The sequence below is a fragment of the Anabrus simplex genome, chromosome 2, assembly GCF_040414725.1.
Source record: "Anabrus simplex isolate iqAnaSimp1 chromosome 2, ASM4041472v1, whole genome shotgun sequence".
NCBI lineage: Eukaryota > Metazoa > Arthropoda > Insecta > Orthoptera > Tettigoniidae > Anabrus > Anabrus simplex.
In genome coordinates, this window is record NC_090266.1 from 771,926,121 (window position 1) to 771,948,057 (window position 21,937).

Here is a 21,937-nt window from a genome sequence, read left to right on the forward strand (position 1 = left end):
AAATTGTATTGTTCACAAAAACATCACATATAGTGGTAAAAGCTTAGACTAATTTAGACTGATCATTAATGTTGGTATGTCTAATGCATGATTGACTAGTGTGCATCGTTCATGAAGACACATATCACCTTACTGCTACTACCATCCAATTTTTAGGTTATATAATATGGAACACACATATGTTTGTGTAACTCAACAGTGGCAAGTTCAACTATATACACAATTGGCTATTGATTAGTCACATGAAAGTACAGAACACTGGCTTGAACATTTCTGATTGAGATATCAATGCAACACCTTACTTGCATACATCCTAGAAGCTAAATTCAGTTTGTAAAGCCCATTACTTCTGATTGAAACTTAGTATGAAGTTAAAATTTGAATAAAAATATTTGCTTAATGTAGGCATTAAAATGTTGTTAAAATGGGCATATAGTCAAAAACAGTGGTATGTATGCCACACATGTCTAGTTAAAAACACATTACATTGATGTTGTTTATGTGTGGTACAACATGTACATTGATTTGGAATAAATGGGGTTTGTATATATAGTGTTCCAACAAAATGGATCCGTAAAAAATATTATATGTAAAGACAATTGGTATTATAATGATCCGCTGCAGATCAGGTAATACTAGTTATGTATCTGGAGATATTTTGGCAGCTACTGATGTTGGAGTTATTAGAAATGTTAATGGAGCATGTTTTCTTCCGTAGTCGCGATGTTTATAGTTGGTGGCATTAGTCAAATATGTTGAAAGTTATGCGTCTTGGTGCATACATTACGTTTTTCAAGCAAACAAAACCATAAAAAACTCAATAGATTTCTGCAACATTACTAAGAATATAAGAATAGAACACTTCTACAAGCTAGCAACATATGATATAACAAACATGTATCCTAATATACCCACACAAAAAACTATCACTATCATAGAATCCAACCTTTATAACCACAGTAAGCTAAGCAAATTGGAAATAGATGAATTTATTAAACTTTTACAATTCGCTATCAATAACAATTATTTCAAGTTCCATGACACTATCTATCAACAAAAAGGATTACCCATGGGATCACCAATATCAGGCATAATAGCTGATATATATATGGATTACTTAGAACACCAAGAAATTAAAAAAATAGAAAATATCATCTATTGGTGCAGGTTTGTCGATGATGCATTTATAATCATGGACAATAGACATACTAATGAAAACATAATCCTAGAACAACTAAATAGAATAGATCCCCACATTAAATTTACCATGGACACTGAACACAACAATACCATAAACTACTTAGACATATCCATAACCAGACATAACAACCACCTAACATACAATATATATAGAAAACCTACCCACACATCAAATACAATAAAGATAGACTCCACCCACCCACATGCCCATAAAAGAGCTGCATACTATAGTATGATTCATAGAGCATACAACATTCCACTTTCAAAGGAAAATCTAAATAAAGAACTAAACACAATCCATGAAATAGCAAAACAAAACGGATATAAAAGAGAAATGATAAACCGGATCATCAACAAAGTCAAAAACCAACCTAAAACCAAGCTAACCAGAATCACTAAAAATAAAAAAGAATATGCACTGTTTACTTACAACAATAACCATATACATCCCATAACAAATATCTTCAAAAAACAAGGCCTAAAAATAGCATATAAAACGGCACGCAATAACACCAACATACTATACAATTCCAAATCAGTTAATAACATAAATAAATACAATCACTCAGGAGTCTATCGCCTAAAATGCAACGACTGCCGAGCCAGCTATATAGGACTTACTGGTAGAAGTTTTTTAATACGATATAATGAACATGTCAACGCCGTCAAACACAGACATTTCTCAGCTATGGGTCAGCACATTGACGATCAAAAACATAATTTCACGGACATTAAGAACGACATGCAAATCCTTAATATGAATCCAAAAAGTCCCTTGCTCAGCATAATAGAAGAATTTTACATAAATTTAGACAAATACGTGAATCCAAACTCCAACCTAAATGAAAGTATAGACAGAAACAATATTCTTTTTCATGCAGTAATTCCCTTATTAAAAGATTTCTATATCAAAAGAATAAGCAAACAAAAATCGATATGTTCAAATCAACCGCCCCAAGACCCCCTCCCCTCCAACCCCACTCCCATCACTAACACTCCACCCATCCCCCCAAACCTCCCCTCTACCGCCGCTAACTACAATCTCAGAGCTACACGTATCAGATCCCAACAGGCAGCTACAAAGAACGCACGGTTCCAACACCTTACGTAAGTAAAACGACATACGATTCACTATTACACTTTCTATCCACAACATTATCACACTATTATTTCTATTTCCAGACACTCCACCTTGTTTTTTACAACATATAAGCTTCCAGGACAAAATCAACGTGCACCAAGACGCATAACTTTCAACATATTTGACTAATGCCACCAACTATAAACATCGCGACTACGGAAGAAAACATGCTCCATTAACATTTCTAATAACTCCAACATCAGTAGCTGCCAAAATATCTCCAGATACATAACTAGTATTACCTGATCTGCAGCGGATCATTATAATACCAATTGTCTTTACATATAATATTTTTTACGGATCCATTTTGTTGGAACACTATATATACAAACCCCATTTATTCCAAATCAATGTACATGTTGTACCACACATAAACAACATCAATGTAATGTGTTTTTAACTAGACATGTGTGGCATACATACCACTGTTTTTGACTATATGCCCATTTTAACAACATTTTAATGCCTACATTAAGCAAATATTTTTATTCAAATTTTAACTTCATACTAAGTTTCAATCAGAAGTAATGGGCTTTACAAACTGAATTTAGCTTCTAGGATGTATGCAAGTAAGGTGTTGCATTGATATCTCAATCAGAAATGTTCAAGCCAGTGTTCTGTACTTTCATGTGACTAATCAATAGCCAATTGTGTATATAGTTGAACTTGCCACTGTTGAGTTACACAAACATATGTGTGTTCCATATTATATAACCTAAAAATTGGATGGTAGTAGCAGTAAGGTGATATGTGTCTTCATGAACGATGCACACTAGTCAATCATGCATTAGACATACCAACATTAATGATCAGTCTAAATTAGTCTAAGCTTTTACCACTATATGTGATGTTTTTGTGAACAATACAATTTTTAATGCATGTCAACTGAGGATGACCCCCTAGGGGTCGAAACTAGTCTTGACTATTTGACTATATTTACCTGCTTAATGTAAAATAAATTTGTATTGATAAGGTGGAGATTTGTATATATATTGTTTTTCTGTAAAGTAATATCTATCAATACGGAAATGAAACTTATAAATAATTGTTGCCTCCTGTCGAGAGATTCTGAAATGGAATTGATATACACTGCCATATTGGACACGGTAGAGCGTTTCTGTACAAAACCGTGCTGCGCTATATTAATATACTGTGAAACTGAACTGTACAATCTCTTATACACAATCTTCTCTGCCACCTTTGAAATTAGGGACAATAACACAACAGGCCTATAGTTATCAAACACCATTTTGTCTCCTTTCTTGAACACTGGTATGACGTAACCTTTCTTCCACTCACACGGAAAATACCCTGACGAGAATGATATATTTATTATGATGCTAAGTGGCCTACCTAGCTCAGATGCACATTCTTTCAATACTATTGCGGGTACATCATCTGGACCACATGATTTGGAGGTATCCAAAGAAGCAAGAATTGAAGATACCTCTGCTGGAGAGTTCACTATTGATGTTAGGCCTATATCACACACGGACGAAGTGGATAGATTACACTGTGCTGCAGGTGAGTGATACTTTTCAAAGGTATCTACAAAACTGTCCATGATGCTCCTCTTGTCCTGTAGTTCTTTCCCGTCCTGAAGCATAGTAGATGGCACGCGAGATGACCTCCGTTTGTTGTTTACAAAATTCCAGAAACACTTCGGGTTGGCAGCTAATTTCGATTCCATCGAAGTGATATAGTTTCTGTATTTTTTGAGCTGAAGACGCTTAAATTCACCGTGTATGGTGGAAAATTGCACATAATCACTATTATGGCCCGTTTTTTTCAACTTCCTTCTTGGCCTCTCCTTTTCTTTTAATTTATCTATTACCTCAGAGTCGTACGAGCATGGGTACTTCCGCATGCTAACTATCCGGGACGGTACAGTATCTTTTATTGCAGCGCGAAGGAAGTCGTAGGAAAGGGTTAACGCCTCGTCGACGGAGGGGGAGTCCTCGATTAAATTCCAGGGACACAACGAAAGGAGATCTCTCATTTGAGGAAAATCGGCCTTAGTCCATGCGAACATTAACTTCCTCTGCGGTACAGGGCAGATAACTCGTGGTTAAGATAGAGTGAATTCTACAGCTCGATGGTTGGATGTAATTACCTTTTCCGTCTCAAAGCAGTCCAAGTGTCCACAGTATTGATCCGAGATTAGAACAAGATCCAGGAAGTTCTCGTTTCTTGTTGGGAAGTGACACATTTGCTTGAGTCTGAATTCACTGACGATTTTATTTATTTATTTATTTATTTATTTATTGGTGACAAAAGGTCCCATGAGCCTCTGGCTCGTGATAGGGACAATACAGTACATACTTTTTTAAGGCAACACAATAATTACATTTCATATACAATGGCTTTTCTGTAAAGTGACAAGTACTTTTTTTTTTTTTACATGTTAGGATCATAATTTTTCAGAAGTATATTCAGATATTGCATGGCTGTAATATACTAAATATGGACAATATATATATTATTGTATTAATTAAAGCAAGTTATATAGAGATTATATTAAGATATCTGTAAAAGAGTAATATTCCTTCAGTTTTTTCTTAAAACATATAACCGATTTAGAGTTCTTTATAACAGGAGGCAACACATTATATTCCCTAAACATTGATGATTCTATGCCTTTCACTCCGTACTTTACTGAATTAGAATGAGAAGTAAGAAGACTTCCGCACATCTTTCTTTTATAAACGGACCAGGATTCCAAGCTAAATGCCTGATGTTAAAGTCTCCGCAAACTGCAAGGATATCCTGCGGGTTTAAAACAGCTTTGACGTTGGCCAGTGGTGCTCGAAGATTACTCATCCTAGCAGTCACTTCGTCCGGTGGCAAGTAGCAGCATACTGTAAACACAGACCTCCCTGATGTTGGGGTGGCCTTGACCACGAGACACTCCCAGTCTCCCGCCAGCTCTGGCCGGGAAACTGGCCTTAGAGCAGATTTCACAGCAATCATAATCCCTCCTCCTTTCACTTTGCTACTGTGAACCTGATGTCTGTCTTGACGAAACACACAGTAATCGGTAGACAACAGTTCAGTATCACCAACAGAATCATTTAACCAACTTTCAACTATACAAATACAATCTTTGCTGGCGTCACTGAAAGCGAGGTTAAAGTCCGTCAAAGAATTACACATGCTCCGTACATTTTGGTAGAAGAAATTCATACCGCTGTCATGCTGGGGTCCAGGTTTCAGATGTATGTCGCCAGACAAAGCCAATAGAAGCACACAAATCGCTGAACCAGATATCTCTGGGCTAGAGTTCGTCTGATGTTTTTCTGGTTGTGACGTCTCCAGATACATAGTTCCATTTAAAGCCAGCACGTGGGCCAAAATACGAAGCTCCAAACCATTCACAAAGGCGTTTTCCCAATGGTTTTCATATTTCACGTCGAAGTCTGGCACATTCTCATCCCGGAGTCAAACTCGAACGGATGTGGTACTACATTTGAACACTACTAATAGACAAAAGACTCGGAGCAATACCGACACACGAGCACTTTCAGTCTTAAATCAGTTCTTCCATTAAAACATATAACAGCATCAAGTACGCATATTTTCAATGTTTCTACACCCACTATGACAGTTTTGGGTACCGTACCAGTATCTATTGCCACATGCAACTATTAACATTCTTGTTCAGGTTCTCTGTTCTTTCATCTAACAAATTATCACGGAAATCCCTGTATATTGGATTCATAGGTTCTACTTCATTGTTGGAAGGGATTGTTTATGTTAGTATTTCATCACTTCTTCTGCCATTGCCTTTGGATTACAACACCATGAATCAATGCCAGGTGGACTGAGCTGGTGAACTGCATGGTCATCAGTGGATCCTTAGTCACCCACAACCTCCTAATTGCCTTCCCATCTGAAAGTTTCTGCCCCTTCAGGTCTCTTTAGTTTTCTCAAGCATGTGTCAATTATATTTGCATGTATCCAACACACACTCCTTTTCAATCTTGATATCACTATAAAGATATGAATCACAAGCTTTCTGAAAACCTTTGGAGTCCCCACCACCTAACTACTCAGTGTACTTTACTTGCACTTTTTTATGACCTGTGAAATATTTTCACCATCCACTCCATTGATACCTGGAAAATTTTGGGTACATCTGTGATCATCATTAACAGAGTTGTAATAATGGTAGTACTTTGTCAGGCACTCAACATCTATAGCTTCCCATTTTCTAATGATGTGTCAGTCAGAACACTATTTAATGCGCATGTATTTCCTTAATTTAACTAGACTGTTTCCTAAACAGCAATTTTTTAAAATCATTTCATCAAACTCTGTAATAAAACATTGTACTGGTACATATCAAATCTAGGTGGCAGCAGCAAGTTGATAAGGGCACCGATACACCTCATAGCATAAGCTAACCTGATATTAGTGTTATAATGTTATAAAGCCTACTATTTGTCAAGTTTGAAGTACTCCCAGTAATATTGATTTCACAAATATCACAAAAATTGATGCCACAGCCTTCCTTCATTTAGCATAGGCTTACTCCCAATAATTTTTGCACAACATGCTTTTATCTATAAGATTACCCAAGGCAGAAAGTTCCACAATGACACAGCCTGAAATATTCACTGCATTATCATCTCAATCACCTGTTTCCAGAGGTTTATACCAAGCAAATTGTAAATTTATTGGAATGTTGAGTGTAATAACAGAATTGCATGAGAAGTTTAGATTTGTGAGCTCTTTCATGTTTAGGCCGACACATTCAAAACATCAGTCAAATATTATAATAGAAACAAATACATCAGAAAACAATTAAAGTACTACTACAAATTATCATGCTTATTTTCAGAAATTATCAGTAAAAGGTTCCTAATGTAGAGGACTGATAATTGGGCCTACCAGTATTCAAACATTGAATTAGGCTGTAAGTCATTAAAGAAACTGCATAATCAACATGCTGTATGGCAACTTTATTCTAATATAAAAATAAATAATATTCTGATTCTACTAAATAAACTTTAATATAGGCCTACTACATTTTATACATTTACAAAATTATACATAGAATCAGACAAGAAATGTTACATTATAATTAAATACACTACCTAGTAAAGTATTTAAGTCACCCTGATTGGTGTTTTATTTTAACTGTTCTTATGTCAGGTATTGTGTGACCATACATTACTACATGTAGTAAAAATTTCTATTTTAATCTGTTGCCTGAGAATTTAGCAGAAAGACAAATTCATTTTTTGTTCTCAGACTGCAAAATGAAAGTGAAGAAATGTATTTAACTGAGAATGAACAACAATGATCTAAACCGCAATGATATTAATCTCAATATTTGCATGTAATCCCTACTCAGGGTAAAGAAACAGATAATTATGCAGTTTTAAATTTAAATTAAGCTGATATATTTATGGCTTGTCTATATCAGAGCAACAATCCAGTAAAACCGTGCCATGTAGGTGGAACAACAAACTAAATTTACAAAAACTCTTACTGAATTAAATACCAGTACTCATATTATGTGTACTCAAGTGCCAGTTTGAGGTGAGAGGTTTAATCTACTAGTCATCATTGTATAATGATCTACCTATGATATAAAGTGAATGCTTCATAAATCTTGAATTGCTTTTCTTCCAGAGGACAGCAGAGCAAGTTAGAAAATGCTGGGAAAACATGAAAACAAAAAGGAAACAAGAACTGGCCCAGGAAAAGAGGCAAAGGATGTCTACTGGTGGGAGCCCATTTCCAGGATCTAGCTCAAATGATGATCCAATAATGGATGCCATCGACTCAGTAGACATTGAAATTATAGATACCATTGACAGTGACACACTGGCGTTAGTTGCTAATAAAGGTAATAATGAATCTTACGTTCTGCTGAGCGATGGCAGTCTGGGAAGGAATAGTGAAGAATTAAAGGAGGAACTTGAGAATTCTGCACCTATTAGTAAGATGATTAAAAATTCCAATATGTCAATAATTTAAATATTGATGATAATGATTATGTTTCCTTCTTTGCAGGAGATCACGACAAGGCAACACCTAAAGCCAGCAGAGATGAAAGAAAATCTGCTGTTGCAAGGGAGTCTGAAAAGAGAATCGCAAGATGTGACCTAATGTTGCTGCAAGAAAAAGAACGTCATGCTTTAAAAACGAAGGCAGCTGAGATAGCTTGCCAAAAGATGGCTCTTGAAATGGAGCAAATGAAAGAAAAACAAGAACTAGAAATAAAAATTTTGAAAAAGAAATTGTCTGAATAAAATGTTAATCATCATCATCTTCCTTTCATGTTTGTGGTTGTGAGCCTGTTAAGTCTATTTCCAATACTGATACAAAATTTTCCCAACTTTCTCTGTGTTTTAGTTCTACTTTACTTATAGGCACGAATAGGTTAGAATGCAAACGTATTTAACCAAGGCGCAGGTGCACGTTACCCATATGACGGTTCTGCGGTGAGATTTGCATATATATTATCGATCTGGACAAACAGAACCCCTAAAATTTATGCAACTCCCCGACATAACTGTAGAGCGGCTAGATTACACTTGCGCCTTCTTCAAATACGTTTGCATTCTAACCTATTCGTGCCTATAATTCCCGTCTCTAGTTATAACTGTTATTCTATTTTTCTTCTATTTTACCAGAAAATGTTATGCATGTAATTTAATAATTTAATTAAAATGGCGTTGTATAAATGCAGCTCTGATTGCTTGCCCTCTGGGTCTGTCGTCTGAGGCCATAACAGGTACAACTCTGTCTGGAATGTCAAAATTATTGCATACATCATTTTCATAAGTTATGCCAATATTGTGAAGCACAGCACAAGCAGCTATTACATGAGTTGTTCTTAGTTTGGTGTTCAGTTTTTTTGAAAGGCAAGAGAATTTTCTTTTCCAGGCACCAAATAAACGTTCCACAATATTTCTGGTCTTTATATGGGCATGGTTGTACCTGTTTTCGGCCTCATTTTGTGTGTGAGGTACTGGTGTAAAAGGATACTGTTTCTGGGCATAACCACTGTCACCCAAAAGAATTCCACTTAACTTCATTTCCTCTAATGCAGTCATGAGAGCACTGTTTTCAAAAATCCTGTTGTCATGTGCTGATTCAGGCCAACGAATTACAATATTCAATATTTCCATTTTTTGACCACACACAACTTGTACATTTAAAGACATCCAACCTTTCCGATTCAGTAGTAGGACCACCTAGACTCCTAACAGGAATGTGTGTGCAGTAAATACACCCCATAACATCGGGAAAACCAGCTATTTCATAAAATACCCTTTTGTTGTGGTTAATAGCTTCCTGGGTTGATGGAAATTTTACATATCTTCCCAGATGTCTGGCTAAGCATTCTGATACCTCAGCAATAATTCTACTGACAGAGGGCTGGCTAATACACGGAAATCTCCACATACGATCTGAAATAATAAAAATAATGTTGTGTCTTAATTGTTACTTACAAAATTGGCAGAGAGTACCTACATATTCATATTTTTTTAAATGGACTTTTTAGCTTATATCAGTTATTTTATATTAACCATTAGTAACCTATTAAATAGCACAATTGATGTAATTGGTCGCAGAGCAAGGAATTACACTGGGTGGTGGTGATTATTGTTTAAGAGAAGTACAATTAGGCAATCGTCCTATATTAACATTAATCTGAGGGGAAAATGGAAGGGATACAACACTTCGAAAAATGAAGATAAAGACCAAAAAACACAAGGGCCACGAAAGGCATGAAAATCAAAGATTATCTTGGCCTTGCATACCTAACACCATCGGGATCAGAAAAGAACAATAGTTGACCAAGGGAGATAGGATAGAATAGATAAAAGTGAGGAGCGTGGCACAAGTAAGTTGAAGCCATGCCCGTACCCATCTAAAGGTCCCGTGGTCGCCAACCAACACTCCCAAGAGCCCCTGGGGTCCTCTTTAGTCACTTCTTACGACAGGCAGGGGATACCGTATGTGCAATTCTACCACCCACAACGAGGTATACATTGCCGCTATGTTCATTATGGAATGTGCGAGTAAAACTGAAGTAGGATTGAGAGTTATGGTTGTCTATGTGTACTTCAAAAAGGTGTACGGTAATAATAATTAGGGACCAAATACAGAAAAAGTATTCTTAATTGTTCTTGAAACAATAATCATCATCACCACCACCACCACCACCACCTTACTTATTGAATTTAGTAGTAATAATAAGTGTTACTTGCCTGCATACTGCCAGTTGCATAAACTCTTAGAGCAGTCAATAATTTGATATGTACTGGCAATGGCAGTCCTCTGCTGTTATGATATCCAACATGTCCTGGCATCACCAGCAGCATTATAATGTTATTTACACATTCTTTAGAGAATCTATATCGTATTTTGAATTCATGGTCTGTGAGTGTATCGAAGGGATTTTCACAATTTCTCGCATATATCCGTGGTTCCAGCAAATTATCTTCGTACACATAATCTATGAATTCATGGAAATCATTGTCTTCGAAATCCATTTCAATCCTAACAGAACAGATGTTATTTAGGCAAGCTGTGGCAAGAAAGTGAGGTGTAAGGTTGGTCTCCAGCTGTCTTGAATCTCACTAACTTTTGGCTAGGTTAAGACTTAAGTGTAAGTTAAGTTTGATCTCTGAATACCAACTCAGGCTTTCCTACACGTGCAAGTAAGATGTAAGTGAAAGTTAAGTTGAAACTATGTCTCTGAATACGGCCCTTAGTCTTCTTTCTTGTGTTACCGTGTTTTGGTGGATCAGCAGAGGTGAAAGAAGGTGCAGGCTGGAATGGGTCTAACTACAAGGCCGTAAGATGAATTAAAATTTCAATAAAGGTAATATTTTCAAAACTTAACAATTTTTACATAGAATTCAAAAATATATTTTTTAACAAGAATGATCAACAGCTATCCAATAATCAGGTACAAGGTATAATTTTACGAACGAAAACACGAGTTTCGGGTATTAACAAGTTCTGGGCTCCGAGCCCCAAGTTTTGCAAGGTCTGAGCTCTCAGCTCACAAACACATATATTAGAAAAGGGCAGAAATTCCCTCAATACAATGGAGCACTTGCTCCCAGCTATCAAATGTCACGCCTCCCAGAGGCACCTTTCAAAATACCAGAAAGAGCTGACCCGCTCTCAGTCTTTCAAGCCTATTCAAGGCCATACCATACATTACAATCGCTTGCCATCAAGGCACAACTTACAAGAATTAAACAGGGGTATCTTGTACCCCGCCTACTGGGCCTTCATGGAAAAGGAACAGATTAATTAAATGGCCCAAAATATCAAGATGAATGGAGGCGTTGTCCTAGCACTCCTACATGAAAGCTTGTTAAAACCTACGTGGCGCTAAGCCGATACACAGGGGCTATTCCCACACTATATAGGTGACTCGTATAAGAAAAATTTTAACACATTAGGTAAGAGTAGAAAATCAGTCACGAAAACATAGTCACCTCAACTCAAAAAATGAAGGGGAGTTCGAGAGGGTAAAGCACTCTCTATCCCCGATTTACATTTAAAGATATATTAAGTTTTACAAAGATGGAAAAGGATTTACATGTTTTAAGTTATAGGTTACATATTAAAGGTTTCGGACCTGCCCCGCGGGTTAAACTGCTGAGCTAGCAAGGAAAAAAAGAAAGATGTTAAACGGCCATTACCTTGTTGAAGAGCTGCTGCCCGAAGGAAGAGGTGCTACCCGCCCCCTGCTATACTTCCATACACTAAGCTAGATGTTGTTGAAGTGGCCGGAAAACAAGAAAATCAGCAGTTTTTATACCCTCGTGGAAGATTCGAGAGCTTTCATGAATAATTAAGACACACCCACAGACGTTTATTGGTCGTCTGAAAGTTACAGATCAAAATTGAGGAAGAAGGACACGATTGGTGCAAAATTAATTAAAGAAATTCGGGATTGGCTAAGTTCAAAACTGGCAGAAAGAAAAATTAATAATGCCAACCCACAGATGAAAGAACAAAATTTAGTAAAGACCAAAACTTCTGAATACAAAATTTCTTCAAAAAAAAAAAGTTCCTTCACTTCGCACCAGGGTGCGTGATCATAGTTTTTGGTAGAGACATCCGTGAGAGAATGTCCACACTTCTTGATAATTAGTAAACAAAAACAATTCGAAATTAACACAGTGACATCTTCTGATAAACGGTTGAATTAGTTCAGTTTTAAAGTTCAGAGTTTCAGCAGTAGAGGAGTACTTTAAGGCGGAAAATTCAAATGTGCGGCGTATAGGTGTACCAACCGGTACATCTTGAATATACAGTTCTTTGTATACTGTGTCCTTGTAATGGTGATATTCCAGTCATAAAAGACTATGTTATATTTACATTAAAATTAAAGTTAAGTAGCTTGAAGATTTTCCAAGATATTTGTTGAGGAGTCTAGAAAATGAAAGAAGTTCTTGGTTCTGTAAGAAAGAATGAAGATTATTATACTTCAATTAAGGAATTTGAAAAAGTTGATTTCTCACATCCCTGCTGGTCTCTTTAGAACATTGTTCTCATCTTTACATCGTATTGCTGGCGACTGATTAAGCGTATCAGGCAGCTGTTCAGGAGGAGGCACGGTAGGAGCAATGCTGTGGTGGGGAAAGTATAGTAGGGGAGTCTGTTTCGTCATTAGTGGTTTTATTAATTTTATGTTTCTGGGAAGCTATTTTGAAGATTTCTTCTAACAAAACATTGATATTTTAGGTAATTTTATGTAAGCTATGCTGAGGGTTTGATTTCTGATCTATTTCTATGTAAATAGCATTGAAAATATTCACTTTAGATAACTTTGTTCATTGTGCGCAAAATAGTCAAGTCTCTATCTGTTGTAAAAGTGTGATGAAGATCTGTTGTATGTGTGCTTATTGTATTCATCTGCATCAGTATATTCCTGATAGCATGTTAAAAAACTTCTCTCTCTCTCTCTCTCTCTCTTTGGCTGATTTATGTTGCTTTACATAGGGAACAGTTGAGTTAATAAATACCTGACTTAAAAATATGTTGTTGTTAGGAGTATTACTGTGGTGATTGTAAATTATATGACTGTTTGTATTTTTTGTATGTAAGGCCATTTTAAAATAGTTTCTTGATGATATTGGTAATTTGATAAAGGTTCCTGTTATTAAAACTAAAAGTGACAAAATTCTTCTTATTGTTATGCTTTGATTCTTTGGCAAGTTTAGTTTGGAGTTTATTCCTTATTTTATTAATTATTCTAAGTAGTTTTTGGTGTAGTTGCTCTTCACTCTTAATTGGTGTTCTCTATATAATACTAATTTCTTTATTGAAATCTTCCTGGAACAGGGGGATGTTATATGTTTTGTTGATCATGCTGCAAATATAGCTCTTTTATGGGATTCTGGGTGAAGCGATAATTTTTTTCTTAATGTTGATGGTTTAGCTTGGTTTTGTATAAATTTTGAATGACAATAGTTTGTTTCTTCTTAGTACTGTGAGGTCAAGAAAATTGAACATATGGTTATTTTCAACCTCTAATGTGAATTTAATGTGTAGGTCGATATTATTCAATGAATCCAGCATTATAGAGTTAATATTGACATTTTGGTCTATTATATAAAAATTTCATCAGCATAACGTGATCCCTTTTATGCTATTCAGTTTTATTGTTTGTTTTTTTTCTCTTTCAAATAATCAATGTATATTTTTGCTAAAATCCTAGAGACCAGAGCTCCCATTGGGAGTCCTTTTTGCTGACATTTTTATTAAGAGAGACAGGACTCCTAACAACAACATATTTTTAAGTCAGGTATTTATTAACTCAACTGTTCCCTATGTAAAGCAACATAAATCAGCCAAAGAGAGAGAGAGAGAGAAGTTTTTTAACATGCTATCAGGAATATACTGATGCAGATGAATACAATAAGCACACATACAACAGATCTTCATCACACTTTTACAACAACAGATAGAGACTTGACTATTTTGCGCACAATGAACAAAGTTATCTAAAGTGAATATTTTCAACATAACTCATGAATTCTTCTATTTCTTTTCTGCTCAATTTATTTTTGTGTCAGATTTTCTGTAATTAATTTAATGGTATCATTAACTGGTATCTTGGAGGACATATTTGTAATGTTGAAAGGAATACCCTCCTGCCATTATGCCCACCTGCTTGTACCAGCGATCGTTCTCGCTACTTTCATGTCTGTTACTTCTGACTTATGAATGAGATATCCTGACTCCACCCAGTTTTCACTCCCATAAATCAAAGTTGGTCTGAAAACAGACCAGTGTAATGATAGTTTTGTTCGGGAGCTAACTTTTTTCCTTAAATAATACTGTTGTAACTGCGAGCTCAGTGCATAGCTTTGCTGCACCTTGATTCAATCTTGCCATTGTACTACCATCCTGGGAGAATACACATCCTAAATACTTGGAATGATCTACCTGTTCCAGTTTGTATTCCCAATCTGACATTCAATTCTCTTATGCTTCTTACCTACTGACATCACTTTTCAGCAGTCTGCCATTAAGACCAAGTCGTTGGTATAGGCAAAAATTGTTTACTACATTTCCTTCCCTAACTGAATCCCTCCCTGCTATTTTATATTTTTACCTTTCAGTAGATGATCCATGTAAACTATGAAAACAAAGGTGAAAGATTACAGCCATGTCTAATCTCTGTATTTACCTTGAATATAGAACTTATTCTTCTAACAATTCTCAATGCAGCTCCAATTGTAATCACAAATGACTTTGATTGCTTTTAATAATCTACCCTTAATCATATAATCCCCCAGTATGGCTAACATCTTTTCCCTCGCTACTCTGTCATGCCTTTTCTGCATCTATGAAATACAAACATAACTGTCCATGTTTCAGTTACCTGGCACATGTACTGAAAATCTGATCCTGACAGCAACACTGTGGTCTGAAATTACACCGGTTTCCATGTAACTTCCTCTCATCCACTGACTGCACCCTCCCTTCCAAAATGTCAACAAACCCTTTGCTTGACTGGTATAGTGATCAGTGAATATCTTGATAGTTATTGCAGTCCTTGTTCCCTTGCTTACAGATAGGTGCAATTACTGCTTTCTTCTAATCAGAAGATATCTTACTGAGCGAGTTGGTCATTGATTAGGGGTGCCTCCATACTTTCCTATTTTCATACAAGGCAAATACTGGGTTTGTGCTTTAATTAAGGCCACGGCTGCTTAGTTCCACTCCTAGCCCTTTCCTATACCGTCGTGTGTCGGTGCAACATAAAGCCAATTGAAAACAAAAAGTACCTCAATAACATTGTATCCTGAAATTATGACTCTATGAAGCCATTTTATCCCTCCCTTCCCACTATGTTTCACAATTTCAGACCTAATTTCATCTATTCCTGCTGTTTTATGACTGCAGTTTATTTACCATCCTTTGCACTTTGAGTAAAATTTCACTGCAGTCTCTTAAGTGCGGCCAGTATCCAGTATTCGGGAAATAGTGGGTTCGAACCTCACTGTCGGCAACCCTGAAGATGGTTTTCCGTGGTGTCCCATTTTCACACCTGGAAAATCCTGGGGCTGTACCTTAATTAATGCCAAGGCTGCTCCCTTCCCACTCCAAGCCCTTTCCTGTCCCATCATCGCCATAAGGCCTATCTGTGTCGGTGCAACGTAAAACAAGTTGTTACCTTAAATTTCACTAACATCTTTGTCCTCCTTCCTATGAGTTCAGTTGTTTGCAACGTCAACAGAAAGATTTCCTTTTATGTTGAGAAGATTTCTGAAATATTTTCCTTTCACATTTTCAGTGATTCCCTGAGATTAACTGTGAGTTTGCCTGATTTACCCAAAACACTATTCATTTCCTTTTTCTCTCCATTTTTAAGATTCTTTATCACTGTCAAGAAAGGTTTCCCTGCTGCTTGACCTAGTGTTTGCAGGTTATAACCAAAATCTTCCCATGACTTCTTGGATTCAGTAGTAATTTGTTTCACTCTGTTTCCTTCATCTACATACAATTGCCTGTATGCATCAGTCCTTGTTTGGAGCCATTCCTGATATACCTTTTATTTACGTTTACAAGCTGTCCTCACTTCATCATTCTACCAAGTTGTTCCCTTTTTGCCATATTTACACACAGCTGTTCCCAGGCATTCCATTGCTGTTTCTAATACAGCATCCCTGTATGCCATCTATTCTCTTTCTATACTCTGTGAAAATGAAAAATGAACACCTTGACACAAGTGAATAAGGCCTGCCATACTTGCACAGGACACTACAAGAGGCCAGTACACGTGATGGGCAAACGCGCAGCACTGCAGATACTCCAGGAACCGCGTTATCAGCCATGGAATGTTGCAAGCTGCGCAACAGTTGGTCACCGCCAGAGTCAGTGGCAGCCAGTTTGCCGTGGCATATGGAGCTCCGTCTGTGTCTGCAACATCATTAGCATGCCGCGACAGTGTGTACGTGACTTATAGTTATAGTTAGTACGTGAACCGTTTGTGCAGTTGACGGAGTTTCAGCGAGGGCATATAGTGGGCCTGTGGGAGGCCGGGTGGTCATACCGCGGAATTGTGCAACACGTGGGGCGAGATGTCTTCACAGTGCATCTATGTTATCACCAGTGGTCAGCAGAAGGTGCACATGCCCGTTGGCCTGGTTCTGGAGAGCGGCGATGCACAGATGCACGCCAAGACCGTCGCATCTTATGAAGTACTGTATTAGACCACACCGCATCTTCACAACAAATTAGGGACACTGTTGCTCCAGGGGTATCAGTGAGGACCATTCACAACAGTCTCCGTGAATCAAGGCTATGATCCTGCATGCCGTTAAGGCATCTTCTCCTCACGCCCCAACATCGTGCAGTCTGCCTGCATTGGTGCCATGATAGGCGCTTATGGAAGAACAAATGGAGACATGTTGTCTTCATTGATGAGAGTTGCTTCTGCCTTGGTGCCAATGATGGTCGTACACGTGTGGCATCACGCAGGTGAGGGCGAACATCTGGAGTGTATTCGACAGAGGCACACAGGGCCAACACCCGGCATCATGATGTGGAGAGTCATATTCTTCACTGGCCATTCTCCTCTGGTGATCGTCGAGGGAACATTGAACAGTGCACGGTACATCAAAACCATCATTCAACCCGTTGTGCTACTGTTGATGTACCAACAAGGTGATGTGCTTTTCCAACAGGACATTGCACTTTCACATGTATCCCATGTCACCGAATGTGCTCTCCAAGGTGTATGTCAACTACCCTGGCCAGCACGATCCCCAGGTCTGTCCCCCATTGAGCATGTTTGCGACTGGATGAAACATCATCTTGCACGGTCTGTGCGACTGGCAGAAAATCTGCGCCAACTGAGGTATCAGGTGGAAATTGTATGGCAGGCCATTCCGCAAGACTGTATTTGTCACCTTTACGATCATCTCTATGGGAGAATTATTTCAGCCTGCATTGCTGCAAAAGGAGGGTGTACATGGTACTAGCACTGACATTGCACACGCCCTGTCGATTGTACTCAGATGCGTATGGCTCTGTCGGTGTGATCTTGTGTTGTATACGTTCTCAAGTGTGTGTCAATAAAATTTCCCTATGTTGGGTCAGCGAATTATTTTTTTTCTTTTCATTTTCACGTAGTATATATTCTGAAACTGCTTACTGTCTATCTCACTGATCATATCCTTATACTTCTGTCTAATTTCTTTGTCCCGGAGATTTTCTACCCTTATTCGTCTGCAGACAGATTTCACTTTATGCTAGGCTTAGAGATTCCTAGTTCGCAACATATTAGATGGTGGTCTGTATCATTGAAAAATCCCTGGAATACCTGCACATTCCTAACAGATTTTCTGAATTCTTTGTCGGTTATGATATAGTCTATAATGGATCTGGTGCCCCCTAGCCTCCCATATGTAGTGGTGAATAGCCTTATGCTTGAAGAATATATTTGTAACTGCTTATCCCATACTGGCAGAGAAGTCCAATAAACACCCCCCATTCCTATTAGCTTCTATATCTTCTCCATGCTTACCCATCACCTTGTCATATCCTGCGGTTCTATTTTCAACTCTCGCATTGAAATCATCCATTAGTACTACCCTATACTTACTGTTGACACTGACTATGTTGTCACTCAGCTCTTCATAAAACTCATCAACTTCATCCTCATCCCCACCCTCACATGGTGACTAGACCGAGGCACTTCCCATTCTAATTCCTCCAGCTGTTAAATCCACCCATATAATTTGCTCATTTACATACCTAACAGAAACTATGTTGTGTGCAATAGTATTCCTGATAAACAGTCCTGCCCTACACTCTGGTCTTCCCTTTTTGAGACTTGTAAAGACACTTTATAGCCTCCTATGTCTTTCTTGTTATCTCTCCATTGCCGATTATCATTAACTTCTGACACATCCAGACGTTTTCTCTTTGCTGACTCGGCCAAGTCTACTTTCTTTCTTTCTTTCTTTCTTTCTTTCTTTCTTTCTTTCTTCCACATGCCCTATTAATATTGATAGCTCCACGTAGAATTATGTTTTGTTCACTAAGTTGTTTCCAAGGAGTCCCTCGCTTGTCAATTGGAACTGGGACTCTGTTACTCCCGTAAGTCCAAAGCTTGCTTAAAATGTTCACAGCATGCTCAGTAACATTCTTTGAAGCAGGATGCTACACTACTTGAATATAGTACCAGTGAGAATCTCTCCTCTACCAGGTTAGGGACCACTGGGTGATTGTATAGTCCTAGCCACCTGAGCACAAGGAGAGCCTCGATTCATAATATGTCCGAGATGCCCACTCCTTTTGCATAGTAACTGGTATCCCGACTCTCAGGACAATTTACTTAGCAACTCAGCCATTGCCTATGGTTCAGAACTAGATTGCAACTACAGTAACCCACACAACGAACCACAGATAATGATTTATAAATAAAAATCATAGATAGTAGTTATGCGGATGGTGGTTATAAAGACAATATCTTTTCCTTTTAAAGAGAAATGTATAGGAAAGAAATAATAAATGATAAATAAAAATAAATAATAAATGATATCTGGGTCAGAAAACTCTGATTTATTTTGATTTAAGGTGCCATTGACACTACTGAATGTCTCATGGAGAAGTAGAATTGTGCTTCCCTTCATTTTTCCATTGAGGGACATCCTTGATATGTCGTTTATAAACTGAAATGTGAACTCATGTCATGTCATGTGATGTTTTGCAGTTGTCACTTTTCTTGTTAAAAAAAAAAATCCAAACTTTGACTTTATTGTATATATGGGATAAAAGAATAAACGCACAGGATGTTTTGAAAAACATCTTTTTAAGGCCTATATTATTAAAAATTAGTGTATAATTTGACCCCCCTTTCCCCCATATCCAGCTCCTGCTGGGTTTGGTTTATTTATAGTACTTCCCCACCTTCTTAGGAATTTCATTTCACTGGATTCAGTTTTATTCTTCTTTCTCTTTGCCACTGCCCAAGTCATCTTTGCGTATGTCATTGTGAGCTTATAGTACATCTTATGGATCACTACCTTGGTACCGTCTTGCTACCTGCGAAACATCTATATGTAATTTAAGTATGGAACTTTCTGTTTTGAAATTACATAAGTTTCTTCTCCTTGCATTCTACATACACTGTTCGATAATAATGTTACGTATTGGAGCGTTTGGCTTTCTTTTAAGCTTACGTGGATATTTTTCATATCGAGAACTTCTGATAATTTATCTACAGTGTTTCGAGAGTGATGCTGACTTCTCATTCTCCTGTCTTGTCTTTGCAGAGATCTCATTAAATGCACAACGTGTGATGCATTGTTCTACAACAAGAAGGCCTATGATAACCACAATATGTACCACAAGCCAGATGATTTGTATGTGACCAGTGAAGAACAAAGGTATGTCATACAACATCTATTCATTGTTTTCAGGAGGTAGTTGTGGATATGGTATGGGGATCAATAAAACATCATGGGTTATTTTATTTCTAGTTCTGTGACGCTCTTTTGAAACTCACCCTGAAAGTAAATTTGATTATTTATGTTGTATATAAGTGAATAATCCCTGCACCCTAGTTTTAGGAAGGGTGATTTTGAAAATATAAAGAAAACTGGGTTTGATGTTTTTTTACTGGAAAAAGTTATTCATTTTTATTTAATGATTATAAATGGTACATGAATGAGCAAACTACAGGAGTGATGTGAAACAAAAAATGTAATAGTACATTAGGTAATACTGATGTAATCATTAGTACTGGTAAAATACATTATAATAGTACGATTGCAGCAGCAGCAGCAGCAGCATCCTGCAATACAAAATCGTACTGTATGTTTGCATCTTAAAACAGAGTGGAAATATATAAAATATAGATACAGTGATATCAGTAATCACAAACTCCCTTACCACTAATCTTTGTGACTTGCCCCTCTTTTGGAGAACAATAATTGAACGAGAAATGCAACTATTCAAGCTAAGGGTGCCAGTCTATAAGTTGATGACTTAAAAACAAAAATTTATAAGAAAGCTTGGAAGGACTCTCATCACAGGGATGGGGTGAGAGTGTACTAATCATTAAGCAGGAGAATTAGAAATCACAAGGCTAATTATGGCAGACTGATTAAAATGAACCAAGAAAATAACATTTATTATACTGAATTTAAAAAATGATGACGTTTTTACGAGAACTGAATTTAAAGTAGGAAATTAATTTAACAAAAAAATCGAATCACTCTACCTCACGGAAACTTGCAATACTTTTAACTCGTTTGCTCACCATGTGATCTTGTTCTGCTGGTCCTTGGAAAGCCTCCAGCCTCCGTCCTTGTAGCTGGAACATCACTGGTCGTCTTTGAGATATCTCCATCTGTCGCCAAGTACCATTCCTGCCTTGCCAAGTGCATCAACCACTTATAGGATGATGGCTTCGAAACTACAACTCCCTGTTATGCTCTATCCCATTTATTGGAGATGAGCCCTGAATCACTGTTAGAAAAAACCCCTTGGGTTATGCGGAGAGGATATTGAATTAACAATCCTTCCAACTTTACTGAAAATGTGTACCATAGTTTCATTTCTAGCTAGTTAAATGCTACCTATTGTTTTAGACTGGTACAAACCGGTCTAGTATTATAGCTGTTTGTACTTCCTGATGAGAGTGGTTATACGCCCATCATTCAAAAATTCCTAAGTACCACGTCGTGGTAACGAAGTGAAGAATGAAGAAGTGATAAACTATCAAACTAGTCCTCTATGGTACATCAACCATAAGACAAGTTCTCAGACCTAAAGCGAAATACGAGATAGAATCGAATCGAATCTAATGAAGCTAAGAGCTCCAACACGCCCTTAAGTAAGCTTTACTGGCTCTAATTACAAGTCGAAACACGTGGTCCAATCAGGTGACACGTCTCTCCCTACCCCAGATATTGAAGATGAAGGGTCCCCACGATGATATGAACTGTTCTTCTATTAGCCATTTCACTCAGTATCCATGGCAACAGGACTCTCCTTTGAAAATGTAGGCGGTGACCAGTTTGAATTACTCAGCTCAGAACACAGTAGCTGTGGTTACAACGCCTGGACACATGCTGGCTTTTTCCAAGA

General features: G+C 37.4%; 1 protein-coding gene across 2 annotated transcripts in view; it reads left to right on the forward strand.

The window, feature by feature from the left end:
* The window catches only part of LOC136864445 (zinc finger and BTB domain-containing protein 40), a 257,945-nt gene that overhangs the window by 90,696 nt on the left and 145,312 nt on the right, over positions 1-21,937 (forward strand). For both annotated transcript variants that reach the window (XM_067141448.2, XM_067141449.2), the window contains one exon: positions 20,119-20,232. In XM_067141448.2, coding sequence (XP_066997549.1) covers positions 20,119-20,232 — 114 coding nt within the window. The remainder of the gene's footprint in view (positions 1-20,118; positions 20,233-21,937) is intronic.